The sequence below is a fragment of the Ylistrum balloti genome, unplaced genomic scaffold, assembly GCF_031769215.1.
Source record: "Ylistrum balloti isolate Yb309-2 unplaced genomic scaffold, AGI_CSIRO_Ybal_v1 Utg369852, whole genome shotgun sequence".
In the NCBI taxonomy this organism is placed as follows: domain Eukaryota; kingdom Metazoa; phylum Mollusca; class Bivalvia; order Pectinida; family Pectinidae; genus Ylistrum; species Ylistrum balloti.
Genome location: NW_026782004.1, coordinates 662,335 through 679,291, shown reverse-complemented (window position 1 = coordinate 679,291; position 16,957 = coordinate 662,335). Strand labels below are relative to the sequence as shown.

General features: G+C 35.0%; 2 protein-coding genes across 2 annotated transcripts; one reads left to right on the top strand and one right to left on the bottom strand.

The window, feature by feature from the left end:
• Window positions 1–1,627: 1,627 nt before the first annotated feature.
• LOC132545672 (uncharacterized) lies at window positions 1,628–10,850 on the bottom strand. The gene is made up of 13 exons (XM_060209355.1): window positions 10,682–10,850; window positions 9,302–9,566; window positions 8,673–8,769; window positions 8,372–8,505; window positions 7,864–7,929; window positions 7,349–7,490; window positions 6,803–6,963; window positions 6,536–6,708; window positions 6,233–6,343; window positions 5,658–5,719; window positions 5,370–5,429; window positions 3,181–3,414; window positions 1,628–2,908 (listed from the first exon to the last, which is right to left on the bottom strand). Exons 1-13 carry the CDS (start codon window positions 10,732–10,734, stop codon window positions 2,346–2,348), a joined length of 2,121 nt encoding a protein of 706 aa, XP_060065338.1. The 5' UTR covers window positions 10,735–10,850; the 3' UTR covers window positions 1,628–2,345.
• A 298-nt stretch (window positions 10,851–11,148) lies between these two features.
• On the top strand, window positions 11,149–12,373 carry LOC132545718 (exosome complex component RRP46-like). The gene is made up of 2 exons (XM_060209409.1): window positions 11,149–11,220; window positions 11,573–12,373. Exon 2 carries the CDS (start codon window positions 11,580–11,582, stop codon window positions 12,237–12,239), a length of 660 nt encoding a protein of 219 aa, XP_060065392.1. The 5' UTR covers window positions 11,149–11,220; window positions 11,573–11,579; the 3' UTR covers window positions 12,240–12,373.
• Window positions 12,374–16,957: the final 4,584 nt, after the last annotated feature.

Here is a 16,957-nt window from a genome sequence, read left to right as displayed (position 1 = left end):
AGTTTGAACAGGAAACACGTCCTACAATGACTTATTGTAGAAAATGGACACCATGCAATTAAATATGAAATCAACAATAATCCCAGAGACCGATTAGATTATGCTTTTCAAAATATTAAGACGTAGGTTCATCAGATTATAATTGAAATTGTTTTAAAACAGATCAAACATAGATATTAGTAATGGCCCACAAGACCTGTCGTTTGCTTTCGTAGGTACTAGTCATTATTAATGCTTAACGGTTTATAAACCTTTTTAACTTGTTAAATAGCATATACTTATCTAAAATAAGCATGTATTTAAAAGAATTTTGTGGAGCTGTCAATTTTCATTTCGGTTAAATTTATTGACTTTTGAACATTAAGCACTGTTTTGGGGTCCAAGTTTAGTAATTGTGTATACAAGCCGATGGAAAACATACTTAACTACAAGAGATCAAAGAGGGATCTTAGCGCCCACCATTGTTTGATCTTTATACGCTCTTTGTAAGTGGGATCTTTTCCCTTTTGTTTATACTGATAAGACATTTGAACATTCCTATGCAGAAATAGCAATAATTTTTACCTTTATCCAAACTGGCCACCTGGAAACCATTTTGTTTCTTCTGATCAGTCCCAAAATCAACGAGCACAAGGAACGACCAAAGAGAACATACGTATGAAATTTGGCAGATATCCATTCAGTGCTTCTTTTAAGAACCCAAACAATAACAATATTTACTAGATTAAATCCAAGATGGCTGCCTGTCTATCAGTTGGTTTTTCTGATCATTACTAAACTCAAGCAGGCACAAGGAACATATGAAAGAAATCTGAGAAAGATCTATCGAGTAGTTCTCAAGAAATGGTGATCAAACTTTCGACGTCAAAATCCGAGATGACCGCTTGTTGACCATTTTGTTTTTCTGATCAGTACGAAAATCGAACAGGCACAATTAGGGATCAAGCATTAACATGAAATTTTAGAAATATTTATGCTGTAGTTCTCGAGAAATAGATATAACAAACTTTCAAAAGTCAAAATCCAAGATGTCCGTCTGTCAGCCATTTCGTTTCTCTGACCAGTCCTAAAATTATACGAGCAAAACTAGGTACCAAGGGAATCTACATATACAATTAGAGAAAGATCCATCCAGCACTTCTCCAGAAATTTCTAATTTAAAAATACATTTTAAGAACTTACCCTTTCTTGTAACATATCCAACTGAAGAAACGTATATTAACTTTTCTGGGTCGTGAAACTATTTTTTATGTTGCACTGTAGGGAGTTGAAATTCCACAACCCTCTTTCATACTGCATAAGGCAAGTCCTTATCCATGTTATTTCAACGAGTGCCTGGAGTGAGAATTTGAGAGAGAGAGAGAGAGGAAAAAAGATTTAATGTCATCTTCACACTATTAAATGGTCAATGAAACAAGAAGTTCATTGAAAAACTGCTTTCCTTGAAAACTATGCCTCATCAACTACTGGTAACTTAAAAAGTAGTCTGTCCGAAAGTGGTTTATTCATATATTAATCCTGACCCCAGGTACTCGTTACCTCAACATTAATGATGTGTTTAAAAACATCGATGATCAGTCAGGGGAAGTTGTAAACTAAAGGAATTGTAGAAACAACAAAAGTCAAATTCAGATACTGAAATTTAATTTGAAAAGAACATCGAGCAACATTTACTCATGCCTGATGAGAACCAAATACGTAAAATGTTATTGAATGACTAAAATTGAAAAACCCCATCCTGTCCAAAAATTGGTCTACCAACATCCCCACCTCCCTTCCAAGAAATTGTGGCATCCCTGTGATCCCATCATTTTTTACTCTCCAAACACGGAAGAGATTATCCAATGATATTAAAAAAATTGTTCCCTGAAAAAAATTCAAGCATTGTAAAAAGATTGTAAAATACCAAATATCAACTGTCCAATAACTTCTGGATTTCACTTGAAGATTTTGTGGAGAGACAGTTAAATATCCTTTGAATAAGTACCTTGTTCAACGATGCTCTTTAATTTGGGAAAATATATCTGATAGATGACTCAAAAATAGAGTGCATCATTAACAACTGGTCTCTCCTCAGAAATATCTTCAACCATGGTCAGTAAATGATGAACCTGACGCCGACAGATGAAATGTTCACTTTATATGACACTACCAAGCATTCACGCATACACACAACACTCATTCAAAAACACTTGCACACCTCCTTCCATGCATACAATATCGACCAACTGACTTCACCACCATGGAACACTACGTCGACAGCTAGTGGAACTAAAAGTAAATTTAACAATAAATAAAATTCCACTTGCACCATATTTTTTCCTGAATCCTATAATTTTTTATCATCACATAGATGGGGGAGGTGGGGGAGGGAACTTGGGTGGTGGTGGTGGATTGCCACTGGGGAGAGGGGGTTGGTTAGGTTTTTGAGATTGCTGCATCCATTGACTATACATGTAAGCCATATTTTGCAAGTCCTTGGGTTTACCACCAGTGTTGCTTACTCCATTGCTGTTAGCATATCCATTCTGTTGAGGTTGTTGCTGCTGATGATGTTGCTGACCTCCAAAACTTCCACCATTGATGGAATTTTGACTGCCATAATTGTTGTTGCTTCCTTGTCCATAGCTTTTAGAGGTATTGCTGTTGTAGGTGTTATTGTTTGAACTATTATTAGCCCCCCCAAACCTTGAGGCCCCCTGACTTGAGAACCTGCTACCTCCACCAGCAGAATTCCCACTAGGCCTATCTCTGTTGAAATTGGAGCCACCACCATCACTATAACCACCCCTGCTTCCTCCATATCCACCCCGTCCTCCACGAGACGATCCTCTATCTCTTGAGCCAAATGAATCACGATTCCCAAATCGACCACCTCTATCATCTCGTCCTCGTGCCCTACTGCGACCTGCAAATACAACCATAAACTTATATAACAGTACAATATTCCTTTAAATGAATAGTTTTAAAACATTTTTTTCCATATATATCTAAAGTATACTTATTTCAAACTCTGTACATCCTTTTTGTGTTGAGGCAAGAAACGTTTTGAAAATATTGGACCAGGAGTACTTTATATGTTAACAAGACCTATCGACAAAATTAAAAACTCCCTACATCATTCAGCTTAGTGTAGTTTCTCAGTAACTGTTATGAGGTTGAACAGTTTTAGTTTTATACCTTTGTATCCAAATCTGGAGTTCTCTGCCAATTGAAGGAGTTTAGGATTGATGACTTGGTTGGCTTCTCGCAGTACATTGACAAGGTCATTGGCTTGTTTGACATTGTCTGGGGTGAAGAATGTGTATGCAGTTCCTGTGTTGCCTGCTCTGGCAGTACGCCCAATTCTATGTACATAGTCCTCAGAGCTTGAGGGGTAGTCAAAGTTTATGACAAACTTAATGTCTTCCACATCTGTTTTAAGTTGCAATGTGTCATAATCAACACACAAAAGCAACAAGGGAAGAAGAACAGAACAAGGTGTAAGAGATTGGATAAATCTTTTAAAGACTTATTCACAAGTATCTGAAACCAAAACAACATTTCGCTGGAAAATCATCTGTTCATCCTTCTGAAAACACTACAGAACCATCAGTATTCTTTCTATGAAGTTGAAAACCATCAAATGCATACTCCCAATAGCTTGCCTATTGTGACAGAAATGATCTAAATATAGCATAATTAGCCCTGGGTCACCTTTCAAATAAAGCTGACTTACCTTGACAAGACTTACCTTAAGACAGCTGAAGCTCTACCTGTAACCCCAGGGTAATCACAATCCTATCATCAGGTGCACACATGAGGGAGCATGCATCTCTCTTGAAAGAGTTACGATGGCTTTTCTGGTACTTTGCTCCGAGACTGACTTCTAAACAAATGCACTCCAGAAGTGTGGTGATCTCCTCATGACTTTTCATGTCTACACATCCCCACTAATGCTCCACAGTTTATATATCTTATTTACAGTATGTTATATTCATTTATATATAATGTAAAGATGTTTATAAACTTTAATTTATTGCATTTAACTTACTAATTCTATAGTCACATTAAGAAAGCCTTTTAAAAATATGTCATTCTAATGATTATAGCTTAACTTTGAAATACATTATTTTTTTTTCTCAAACATCAAAATAACCATACACAATTTAAGCAAGACATACGACCAAATAAACAGAGAAAAGTATGGTAGCATTGAACTAATTTGCAAAGCAATATGCATGGTGCACATGAAATTCCAATTTTATAAACATTAAAGAGAAAGAACACAAACTTAATAGAAATCAACAATATACCAACTTTTTTTTTAGAAATGATAATCGCCTACACCTGCTTTTAGACACCATGCTGGAGTTACCTTGGTATTATTTTCCACCAATGGTCAACAGACTTGCATTACTTATTTCCATTATGAAGGAAAGTCAAGGAGCCAGTAAGAAGACATGTTGTGCAGACAGTTCATGATTCAAGCTCGGACTGGAGTGCATAATTCACCTACAAGTACTCTTGCCTGTTCACTCGTATGCAATATTTCTTTTTCCGAAACAACATACTTTTCCCAATCATAATCCACTTAATATATTCCCCCGAAACAATTCAGGCACATTTCCATGGTAAGCAGTCTGTAGTCAGTTCGGATGCCAAGCAAAGTTCCATTTCAACTCGTATTTTATGTTAATACTTGCTATCTGAGCTGAAATCCGACATGACAAAATTCTGATGCAGCGAGGGAGAGACGAGAGGGATGTCCATCAGTGAAGCATTTAATCTCTCGTATCTTATTAGTCCATATAGCAAAGTCTCTGGTGTTGCACTGCTGAGCAGAGAGAACCTTTAGTACATGTCAGATTACCATCATGAACAAAGTACAAACTGGCTTGGCTCTTGCAGCATTGTTTGAAATTATGTTTTGAATTCATGGGCCAAAAATTGTTGTCAACAATTCCTGGCAGTTCCACGTTCTATTAACCTATTGCATCACCTTCAAGTACCTGGCCCATTTTTTTCCATAATGAAAACTGAGCCCCGAGAGACTACATATTGATATTAGTTACTCCCCCTCTTTGCCTCTACATATATCTGTCATGCCGGTCCAGCTTCCATGTTCATATTGCTAAAATGAATCTTGAACCACATTAATACAATATCCAATAGACAACATGAATGAAAATGAACAATGAAAATTATTTTTAAGATGCTATGGCACTCAAATAAGAGAGCGATGATGGAATGAGGATTGAAAGAAATATTTATTTTAAGGTAGTTGTTACAGGAAACAAAAGGGGCAAAACAAAATGAATAAAGATATGATATGATAAAATGGTTTAACAAAAATACTAAAGAGAGATATCTGTTATAGGTATACAAACCTAGACCTCTGGATGCTACATCTGTGGCAATAAGAATTGGTGTGCGGCCATTCCTGAATTCTGTAAAAGGGACACAAAGCTTGTTGAGTGAAAGAAAAATTGCCCTAATGGAGTGGGGCTTCATAGTTGATGTAAATATCTTCATTCTTGTGACAATATTTACATCAAGGACAAGAGAATCATAAGTGTAATGTTATAGATTTACTTGACAGAACTGGATTCCTACATTTTTTTTTCAACATTACTCAATTTTTTCAAATTAACATGGTATAAAATAAAATAACATACCACTGAGTACCCAGTCTCTCTCTGGCTGGGACTTGTCGCCATGAATACACATCACTGGCCATCTGCAAGAAGAAATCAAACATCTGATGTCGACAAAAACACTTCTATTTTTACATGTCAAAAGAACATAAGTTTTTTCCTGGTGAAAAGTCGAAATGACTCAATTTTTTAGCTTGTTTCCATGCTGTTGAAAAATCTGGGTTTGGAGACAGGATTATCCATTAAGGGCAACTTTTTTTAGAATTATTGATAAAAAATCATAGCTCAAGCATTCCAAACATTATTTTCTAGAATTTGAAAAGATACCTCTTTTTGAAAGAAAATCTAAATTGTCCCATTAAATTGGAACATCCAATATATAGGAAATGTTCCAATATTATCCTGATTCTTAGTAGTTAATCTTTCATCAATTTCACTTTTTTCCTCATTCTCTAAACAAAAACAAGATCTTGTAAATTCCAGAAAATATTCCCCTTTCCAAAAACATGATGCGTTTAAGTGGAAGGGGGAAATTTTAGAAGACAAGATATTAACTGAATTAAGCAGGGTGTGATTTTTTTTTTACTATAGCTTACCCTTCTCTCCTCATTTTACGGGACAATTCATCAGCTCTCCTCTTTGTCTCTGTAAACACTAGTGTCTTGTTTTCCTTTTCTTGCATAATCTCCTCAAGCAACTTCAGCAACCTACAACAGATCATTACTACAGTAATGTCATAATATAAATGGTATTGCAGAGAAATTATTTCTTTGTGACCATAAAAATCTGCATCACATGTAGTTGCTAACACAAGAATACCATGATAATCTGAATGATTAATTCAAATCCAAATTTTAACAAAGGTTTTAGATTTGCACAAGTAAACAATAGTTACTTACTTGTAATCCTTTTCCGAGTCATTGCACACATCAATGATCTGAAGAATGTTGTGATTGGCACTCAACTGTAAAGCACCAATGTTGAGTTGTACATACTCCTTAAGGAAATCTTCAGCAAGTTTCCTCACTTCCTTTGGCCATGTTGCACTCCACATAAGAGTCTGTCGATCAGGCTAAAAACACAAGCCGATGCAAAATTATATGCATGAACAATATACATAAATGATGTCTCAACAGAATGAAAAACTTCACTGACAAATAACTTACACGAATCTGCTCCAAAATTTTACGGATCTGAGGCTCAAATCCCATGTCCAACATTCTGTCTGCTTCATCAAGAACTAAGTATGTGGTTCTTTTCAAGGTTGTCTTTCCAGCTTCAAGTAAATCAATGAGTCTTCCTGGAGTGGCAATGCAGATTTCAGCACCTGGAATAGATTTCACATGTAATACTTTTGTAATCAAATTCACATTTTATGCTGCAAAATATTTAATTATCATAAGCTGACATGTCTCCTGATTTTAAATTCCATATTGTATAATAAGTATTTGTATAAACTTTACTTTACAGCAAGTGTGAAACATGCTTTAAGCTTCTACTAATTACTCAATGGCCCGGATGGAATTTGCCATCTACACATCAACTGAGCATACTTGTAAGAATTTGCAGTCATTGTGAACTTCTCTTAACTTTAAAATGAGAATGCAAATCAATGAACTCAGTTTTCTGCCAACAATAATTTAATACAAACAAAAATATTTACACCAAAATTGATAGTCCTTATTTTCTTCAACACTTATGAACTAACTTACCTCTTTCCAAGTCCCTTATTTGTGGGCCTTTCGGAGATCCACCATAAACACAAACACTTCTTATTCTAGAGCTCTGACCAAATTCAATGGCAACTTCCTGTACCTGCTGGGCCAACTCACGAGTAGGAACCAATACCAACACCTGAAATCCAGTGAACATGCACAACTTTATAGGTGGACAATTACAGGTATTTCAAAGAATATGAAAAATGTGTAGTTTAGATAATTACAATATTACAAAACTACTTGTTAGATTGTAAGATATGAAAAAGTTTTGTAGACTAGATAAAGATGATACACTTGGAAAAATCAGCAGACCAGAGTATCATTTAGACCCTCACCCTCCATAGTCGATATTGACTAGAAATTCTTTCTATTTAAACATTTGATAAGAGCAATATACTTGACTGACATAATTTACTTGATTATTGTCTCCATGAAAAAACTGACCTCTTAATAAATGTCATATGAATTTTGCTTCAGGTACTAAAACAAGGTTACTCTTAATCACTTACAATAGGTCCATCACGTGGTTGCAGATGAGGCTGAGCCATGATGTGTACAGTAGCTGGGCAGATGAACTGTAACCAAAATAATATGAAGATGAATTAAAAATAACATTACAAAAGCTGTAGGAAAGTGTTCACTTACAACTCCTTTAGGATCTTGTATATCCTTTATTCCCAATCTCTCAAAAATGTTTTCACTTTCACCTGAACTACTAAATCATTGATGTGTTTCCAAGCATGTGTAACTGTTACTCTCGTCGGTAACAGCAGCCATCCCCCTGATAGCATTACTGATGCAAACATGAAATCTTTGAAGATACCAAAGCATATACAGGTCAAACTTATTATAATTTAAAAAGGGAAAATAGGTCAACCTATCAGAATTAATCTTAAGCTTTCTTGCCGATTCCTTCTACATTCAGAAGCAGGGATATGCATGTTACTACATGTTACTACTAAATCATACATATACCATCTGTCAGGATAAGGGTTCGTCAAACCTGTTCATACTTACACCAGCAGTTTTTCCAGAACCTGTTTGAGCAATTCCCACGAAGTCCCTTCCAGACAAAGCAATGGGCCAGCCAGCTGCTTGAATGGCTGTTGGACAACCCCAACTTTGACGTCTGAATGATGCCATTACATACTCTGTGAAATAAATATATTGTAAGATCAACTTTTCCGCCTAAAATAAACTTAATGTGATTTTGAAAAGTCATCCAGGTAAAAATAATTTACCATATAACTGATATTATCCTATTTGCAACAAAATATTTTGGAATTCCTTAGTTGTATTCAAGAAAGGATTTACTTGCCTGGAAATCCTGCTTCATCAAATGTTAAAACAGGTTTTGGAGGGTTGCTTCCTTTAAAGGTGATCTTGTTTGCATCAAAGTATGCAGCAATTTCATTCTGCGGAAAAAGAATGTGCAAACCAATGTTTTACTCAAGAATAGAATTTACATTAGATTGGTGAAACATTCGCCATTCTAAGTATATATTTGGACATAACATTAATGACATGAAATGTTAAATCTGAGTGGTAATTTTTCAAATGTTATTATAAATGTAAATTAATGTACATTTCTGAAAAGTAAATTAATTTTATCAATCTATTCAATCTTAACCCATTCACCTTATCTTATAACATGAACAAAGTAGATACCTTAAAATTTATTTTTGCTTGTGAAATCAATTCTTGTCAATGGGTATCAAAAAAAGGTGTGGAATCCATGCAAAATGAGACTTAAAATAGAATTTCTGATGTAAATATTTCACAATATTACAAATATTTTGGTAGTTATATTATTGTATGAGGAACTGGAGATAAATTCAAAAGGAGCAGATGCATCATATTTTCCGAGATATAATTCCTCCTCCCATACTAAATTGGATTGAAACTCTTATCAAGTCCAGCTATGTATTTTCAGCTGCACATACTTACAGGATCTCTGTTAGCAGCTTTTGGGTGTTCACGGTAGAAGTTCTTCTCAAATGGTATTAGCCTTTCAGATTCCCATCTTGGTTTCCGGAGGTTTTGACCAGGCTGACTGTTTTTGTCCAGTTTGCCACGCATTCCACCACCAAATCCTCCTCCACCACCACCACCTCCTCTACCTCCACTTCCAAAGCGGCCACCTCCACTACTGCCTCCCTGACCAAAACGAGATGGAAATCCACCAGGCAATTTTCCTGAACTGCCACCAAACCTACACAAACAATATAACTCATAAGCTTCTTAAAAATAATAAATCATGAAATATATCTTTAACAAGATTGACAATTTTACTCATATCACACGTCGGCCTTCATAACACACTAAGACAGTGCCAAGAGTTCTTAATTGTATTGGGTTATGTTTGACAGAATAGCATTGGTAAGAAAAAAAATTTCACACTGCATTAAAGTTGACTCAAGCACATGCCATGTAAAGTTGTACTTGAAGCTTATCTATAGGAAGTCAAGTATCTGAATTTGCGGAGATATGATTGAACTGAAATGTGACATTTAACAATGTTTGATGAAGTTTGGCAAGTTTCAGGACAGGATTTATAGTGAATTATATTCAAAATTATAGAAAAAAGATTATCAATTCAGACCACTTCCCGCAAATCTTGAATTGAGTGACCATCTAATTGATGCAATTGGCGTTCCACAGTTATGAAGCTTTAATCTTTCTTAAAAGTCCTTAAAACAATGTGAATTATTTGGTTTTTTTTTCTAATAGAAGTAATTGCTTTTGAATGTGACAACAGTTATGTATTCGCGACATTTTGTTTTGTAACAAAGGATTTCAAGGAAAATTACTACTAACAAGTCAAAACTGAAACCTTTTCGTTTCGTTCACTTCCTCTAACGAAAAGATTTCAGATGAACCTGATCATCCCAAATAAAAATGACCGAAAACTTTTAGTGTATCTCGTTCCATGCAATCTAAATAACTGAAAATGAACACTTAAACGAGACCGAAATTATTCTTTCTTAAAGGTTAAAATGTCAACAATGTTCGTAAATCTATGTATCGACGGACTATCTATCCAATGAAATATCTTTCACGACGTCACGAGGTTTCACGCTCCCAAGCGCAAGGTCAGAGGAAACACCGATTTAACAAAATTTCCGTTCACCAACGAGAAAAATACGAAAACTAAACAACTTTGTTAAATCTAAGTAAAGAGATAATTCCAGCCAATGAACAGATTGACATTGTCGCATTTATCAATCCAATATATATCTAAAAAAGGATTAAGATGGCTTAATGAAAATATTCAACATGGCGTCATAAAAAATCAAGACTATTTTTCTGTTTCCATCAGATACCTACCCTTTTCTGTCTGACCGACTCGATGAATCGAACATTCTGTCTCTGTACGACATTTTTCTTCTGTATGTTGTTTAAATTTCTGTCAGTTGATAAGTAGCAACCTAGATCTTTTGTTGCTCCCGTAGTTCTTTATGAATAACACTCCTATACCTCGTCTGACCAGACCGGATGGTAAATTCTTCCGCAATTACGTCACTGTCTGACCACCAGCCAGATTTTGTGATTGATTATAACATAAACTCAGTACACTGTGCATACCAGAATATCCTATCATTAAAATTAAATAAATATATTATTCCTTTCACGTGTCGAAATATGTAATTCTGAGCATTAATGATAATGTACTATTTTCGTTCTCGGAAGTATTTCCGTCTTGATCAATTAAGGAACAATAGCGCCATCTAGCGTGCAGAATATGCAGAACCACGTGCCCGTTAGAGTTTCCGGTAAGGTGAGATAAGTAAAAAGGCATTTGTATTGAGAATACAAGAGAGGAACCGAAATGTCAATTTGATACAGTTGAACGCCGATATTAAGAGGTACATGTGTGTACTGATGTGGTTGTACACCTGTATACAGTAATGTATATATATTGATTTCGTTATATTTAGTGATGTATATATATTGATATAGTTGTACACCTGTATACAGTGATGTATATATATTGATATGTTTGTAGACAGTGATGTATATATATAGATATGGTTGTATACAGTGATGAATTTGTATTGATCTGTTTGTACACTGTATCATTGTAATTTTTACAAGAAGGATTTCTTTAAATTTAGCAACCACTTTTCAGTTTTGATGTAGTTAAAATTTACTACAATTACAAATGGTTTGAGGTAAACTTGGTAAATCTTTGGTTCTGATTTCTTTTCTCTTTTGCAGGGTTATTATGGAGATTACCAATAAAAGCAATCTACACCTGCGTAGCATGGTGTGCGAGTTGGGTCAGTTGTCACGACCTGATGGCGACGTGACCATGTTTCAGGGAGATACCTCCATCACTACAGCTATTTATGGACCTGGAGAGGTGCGCATGAACAAAGAAATTATTAACAAGGCTACAGTAGAGACTGTTTATAAACCAAAATCAGGACTGCCTGGATGTGCTGAAAAGATGTTTGAAAGAACGCTAAGGAATACATGCGAGACATTCCTTTTAGCAGCATTGCATCCCAGATCATCTATTAGTATCGTTGTGCAGGAAATTCAGGACTCTGGTTCACTGCTATCATGTTGTGTCAATTCGTGCTGTTTAGCTCTGTTAGATGCAAGTGTTGCTATGAAGTTCTTAGTTGCAGCAGTAACCTGTGCCATAGACAGTGAAGAATGTATTATCCTAGACCCAACAGCCAAGCAGGAAAAGAACAGCCTTGCTATACTGACTTTCGTGTTTGAGAACAAGGATCATTCCATCCTGACAGTGTATACCACAGGGAGTTTCACTGTTCAACAGTTCCAGCAGTGTTCACAAACATGCAGAGAGGCAAGCAGAGCAGTCTTTGACTTCTACCGAACTTCCATAGAAAAGAAACTTTCTAAGGCAACCTAATTGATTTTAAATTTATTTTCATACAATCGTCAACATTCGTCAGTTTTCAGCATCAGATGATCTGCTCAAATCACTTTTCGTCTGCAGTCTGCCCTGAAGATTTCATACCATGATACATGTCACAGAAAAAATTAAAGTGCATTGTTTATACACTAATATAGTTGAACTTTGTGTATTGATGAATCATATGAAATATAGACCTATTGTAAAAGTTGAAAATTTGAAAACATTTTCATGCCATGTTTTCATCTCCAGGCAATTTTTACCACCCCTTTATAACTATAGTGTATAATTGTGTAACATATTGTACCTTAATATTGTATTATGAAAATAATTAACAACAGCCTGAAGATTGCTGCTGCTAAGTACATCTCAACTTTATTTTGGTCACCTGAGTTATTAATCATATTGGTCACTGCTCCTCTGTCACCTTATGGTCTTGATTTGTCATTGGAGCTTCCTGCAAACATTTACTGAAATCTGATTTTAAAGTGAAACTTTAAAAAGAGGGGACACAAGAGCACAACTGGGGACCAAGAGGAATTTTCAGTACTTTTCAGAAAATAAAATGAGCATAACTAGGGACTGAGGAGAAAATACATCAGTAATTTGAGAATGATCAATCAATTACTTACCCCAAAAAAGTAATAGCAAGTTTTAATTGTCAAAATAGTACATGGCTGTCTGTCAGCCATTTTGTTTTTCTTATCAGTCCAAAAAATCAGAAGTAACAACTAGGGATCTAGGAATTTACCTATATTTGAAATTGGAGAAAGATCTATGATGAACTTGTCAAGAAATAGTGATGATTAGGATCATTACAGAGGAAACAACATCAGGTTTTTTAAACTTTCTGTTCACCAGCAGGATAGTGATTAAAAATGATATATAGTTTAATATGAACCAGGATATATACTGTAGCAATCTGTACTTTGGGATTTTAGGATTTTGATATCACCGTGTTGCAAATTCTAATAGTATGCATACTGGGGAAACCTACATATCAAGTCCACAGTCCACACATAGAATGGTAGTGAAGATGTAATCTTGAAATCTGTATTTTTAGCCCACCATCTAATAGATGGTGGGTTATACAAATGGCCCTGCGTCCGTTGTCCGTGGTCTGTCCGTCCGTTGGTCCGTCGGTACGTCCGTCCGTAAACAATTCTTGTTACCGCTATTTCTGGAAAAGTACTGGATGGATCTTTCTCAAATTTCATATGCAGGTTCCCCTTGGTCCCTAGTTGTGCATTGTACCTTTTTTGAACTGATTCGCATTCAAGATGGCCGACAGGTGGCCATCTTGGATTTTGGAAGTAAAAGTTTGTTACCGCTATTTCTGGAAAAGTACTGGATGGATCTTTCTCAAATTTCATATGCAGGTTCCCCTTGGTCCCTAGTTGTGCATTGTACCTTTTTTGAACTGATTCGCATTCAAGATGGCCGACAGGTGGCCATCTTGGATTTTGGATGTAAAAGTTTGTTACCGCTATTTCTGGAAAAGTACTGAATGGATCTTTCTCAAATTTCATATGCAGTTTCCCCTTGGTCCCTAGTTGTGCATTGTACCTTTTTTGGACTGATTCGAATTCAAGATGGCCGACAGGTGGCCATCTTGGATTTTGGAAGTAAAAGTTGTTACCGCTATTTCTGAGAAAGTACCAGATGGATCTTCCTCAAATTTCATATGCATTTTTCCCTTGGTCCCTAGTTGTGCATTGTACCTTTTTTGGACTAATTCGAATTCAAGATGGCCGACAGGCAGCCATCTTGGATTTTGGATGTAAAAGTTTGTTACTGCTATTTCTTGGAAAGTACTGGATGGATCTTTCTCAAATTTCATATGCAGGTTCTCTTTGGTTCCAAGTTGTGCATTATACCTTTTTGGACTGATCCGAAATCAAGATGGCTGACAGGCAGCCATCTTGGATTTTGAGAGTAAAATCTTGTTACTGCTATATCTGAGGAAGTACTGGATGGATCCTTCTGGTATTTCATAGATATTGGTTTTCCTTGGTCCCTAGTTGTGCTTTGTACCTTTTTTGGACTGATTTGAAATCAAGGTGGCCCACAGGCAGCCATCTTGGATGTCGACAGTAATACAGCACAAGCATATTGTCCATTATCCACATGTAACTGACTGCTATCCAATAATACTTTGGGATCTTTTTCAAATGATATTTGCTGATAGGTGCTTAATAAAAATATCTTGTGCCATCATTGAGTACATTCAATGAAGACCAGTTCATGAACATTTACAACACCTGTAACAAACAAAAGAAATAAACAAATCTTAAAGAACTGAAAACAGATCCTCAAATGGTGGGTGCCAAGATCCTTCTGGGATCTCTTGTTGGTATTTGAGGTCAAGGTCAGGTAGAGGTTACTTTGTCTCATTACGGAATGTGTGTTTCTGGATCACTATTTCGGGTGAGATTTCTACATAGGTGCAAACTTGTTATGTTTGCTGATATGCAACGTATATATAACACAAAATCTTATGTATATTTCTAAAACATTTTTTAATTGTTTACTTTGAGAAATGCACTATATGTGATTTGTTCAATAATATTATTGATTAATAATACATGTATCAGAATGACAAGCTTGTAGTTGAAGACTTGATGAAGAATGATGAAAGCATACTTTATAAAAGGCATAAAAATAACAAATTATACAATAAGAGTAGTCAACTGTCTACTGATAATATAAAAACATCATCAATGCTTCTAGATAAATTCATGCACTTTGTATCATGTTTTTTAAAGTAAAGCTGTCACACAAAACACAATTTGTTCCTAGTAACAGTATGTCAATATGTGAACTATCCCAAGCAACATCACATTAATATATCAACATTTCCAACCACATCCTGCTGCAGCAATACTCACAAGCAAGTTCCCTTAGGACCTTTTCATGTGACAATGCAGAAACCATTAACATCATTCCTAATAAGATTTCAGTGTGGAGATAAAGGTTAACAAAATTCTTTTGACAAAATATGGTGTTAAACCACTTCACTGCTGTATACAAACATAGAACTATAAACATCTGACGTCTTTCATTCTGGCATTAATAAGTCTTTTGTAAGCTAATTTTGGACTAAAAATATTAACATGCATTGGATAAGCAAAAATGACCAGGAATTCTGGAGATATTTTACACAGTCAATCCTTGGTAGACTGAAAAGAATGGAGAAAATTTTTTACTAGCTTCAAACATCTCAGGTCAATACTTTACTGTGCGATGATGTTCTTGGGAAGTAACAAGCATCAATATCATCTGCCAATGTTGGGAATTACTGAAGAATACATATCTTAGATATAACGACAAAATGTTACTTGTGTACACACCATGTATGATTATTAATGCAAAGGCACAGACAGCTTTACAAAACTTATACAAGCATATTGTGATGAATGATCAATGTGTCTTCATTATATTATTGGTACGCAAAATTTAACAGACTGTATATACTCCAGTATTGATAAACTTCTGATAGACTTTTTCTGCCTATGACTCACAACAATACTGATAGTATGTTCAATGTATCACAATATTGGGGAGAAAAAATTATGATTATTACTCCTTTACTTCTCAATGAACGAAAAATGGTAAACTAATGATATATTGATGACTGCAAAAAACAAGAAAACAAAAACATTGCAAAATTTGACTATGATTTGACATGGATTTAACATCGATATACTATTGACAGCAAAATTTGTGGCCAGCAGTTCATAGTTTAACAGGAATGAATAAAAACAACTATATAATTTTATCTGCATATCTCCAGAGTCTTACCAACCAAAAACAGTTTGTGAGACATCATTTTCTAAATTGAAGGTAAGAAGACAACATTAACAAGAAATTACATGTAACATCAATAGAAAAAAATCTTGTAAAAATCATTTTGATACTCTGTGATTCCTTGTTCTCAACAGTGTATTATTTTGTAAGGTACACTATATATCTCAATTTCTCTATAAGATATGACAGGACTGTTTTCAAAGTAATATATCTGAAATCTGGTTTTCAGTATATTAAAGTGTTTTATATAATGAAAGAACTACAAGCGAAAACATCCTTTCTATACATTGAAGTGTACCTCTCATTTAATGGTCGAGCGACATTGATTTATGTCATAAACACTAAGCATTAAAACACTAAGCATAGAGAATATAAACAATGTGCTTTATCTGTAATAGGAATTTAGAAAAGAAATATTCTGAAAACTGTAAAGACAACATTATAATTGATTAACAAACATATGGACAATATTGCAAGCTTCTAAATGTTAAATTCCAATAAGATTTCACAATATAATACACAAAAGTAACAAAAATGTATGTGATCTACACATGTTTGTGATTGTGGTAATGATCCTACCTACACATTCAACTTTCTTTTTACACCCTCTCATACTTGTATCATACAGTAATGTAATACCTCTTGTACACCTTCACACTTGTCACTGGTTTAACAGTGTTGTATCATTATACAATAAACATACAACCCACCTATTTTATACCTTCTTCTCGTTGAAAGAATTTTTCATTTTACAACAATTACGAAGTAAGTTAAATTAACTTCTATCCTGGATGTTATCTGGGTTACAACTTCAATAACCCTTCACTGCAATCTGGCAATCCAATAACTATCATTGTGTTTTTATTGTGTTATTATCAAAATAATGTAAAAAGGAAACATCTTCGAAC

Bases quoted from the DNA above. Each gene is read 5' to 3' on its own strand.
- LOC132545672 (XM_060209355.1), bottom strand. From the start codon at position 10,734: ATGTCGTACAGAGACAGAATGTTCGATTCATCGAGTCGGTCAGACAGA. The intron at 8,770-9,301 runs GTAAGTATGTGC...CTTTTTCCGCAG, and splicing joins AAGCTGCTAACAGAGATCCT to AATGAAATTGCTGCATACTT. The intron at 6,964-7,348 runs GTAAGTTAGTTC...AATCTATTCCAG, and splicing joins AATAAGGGACTTGGAAAGAG to GTGCTGAAATCTGCATTGCC.
- LOC132545718 (XM_060209409.1), top strand. From the start codon at position 11,580: ATGGAGATTACCAATAAAAGCAATCTACACCTGCGTAGCATGGTGTGC.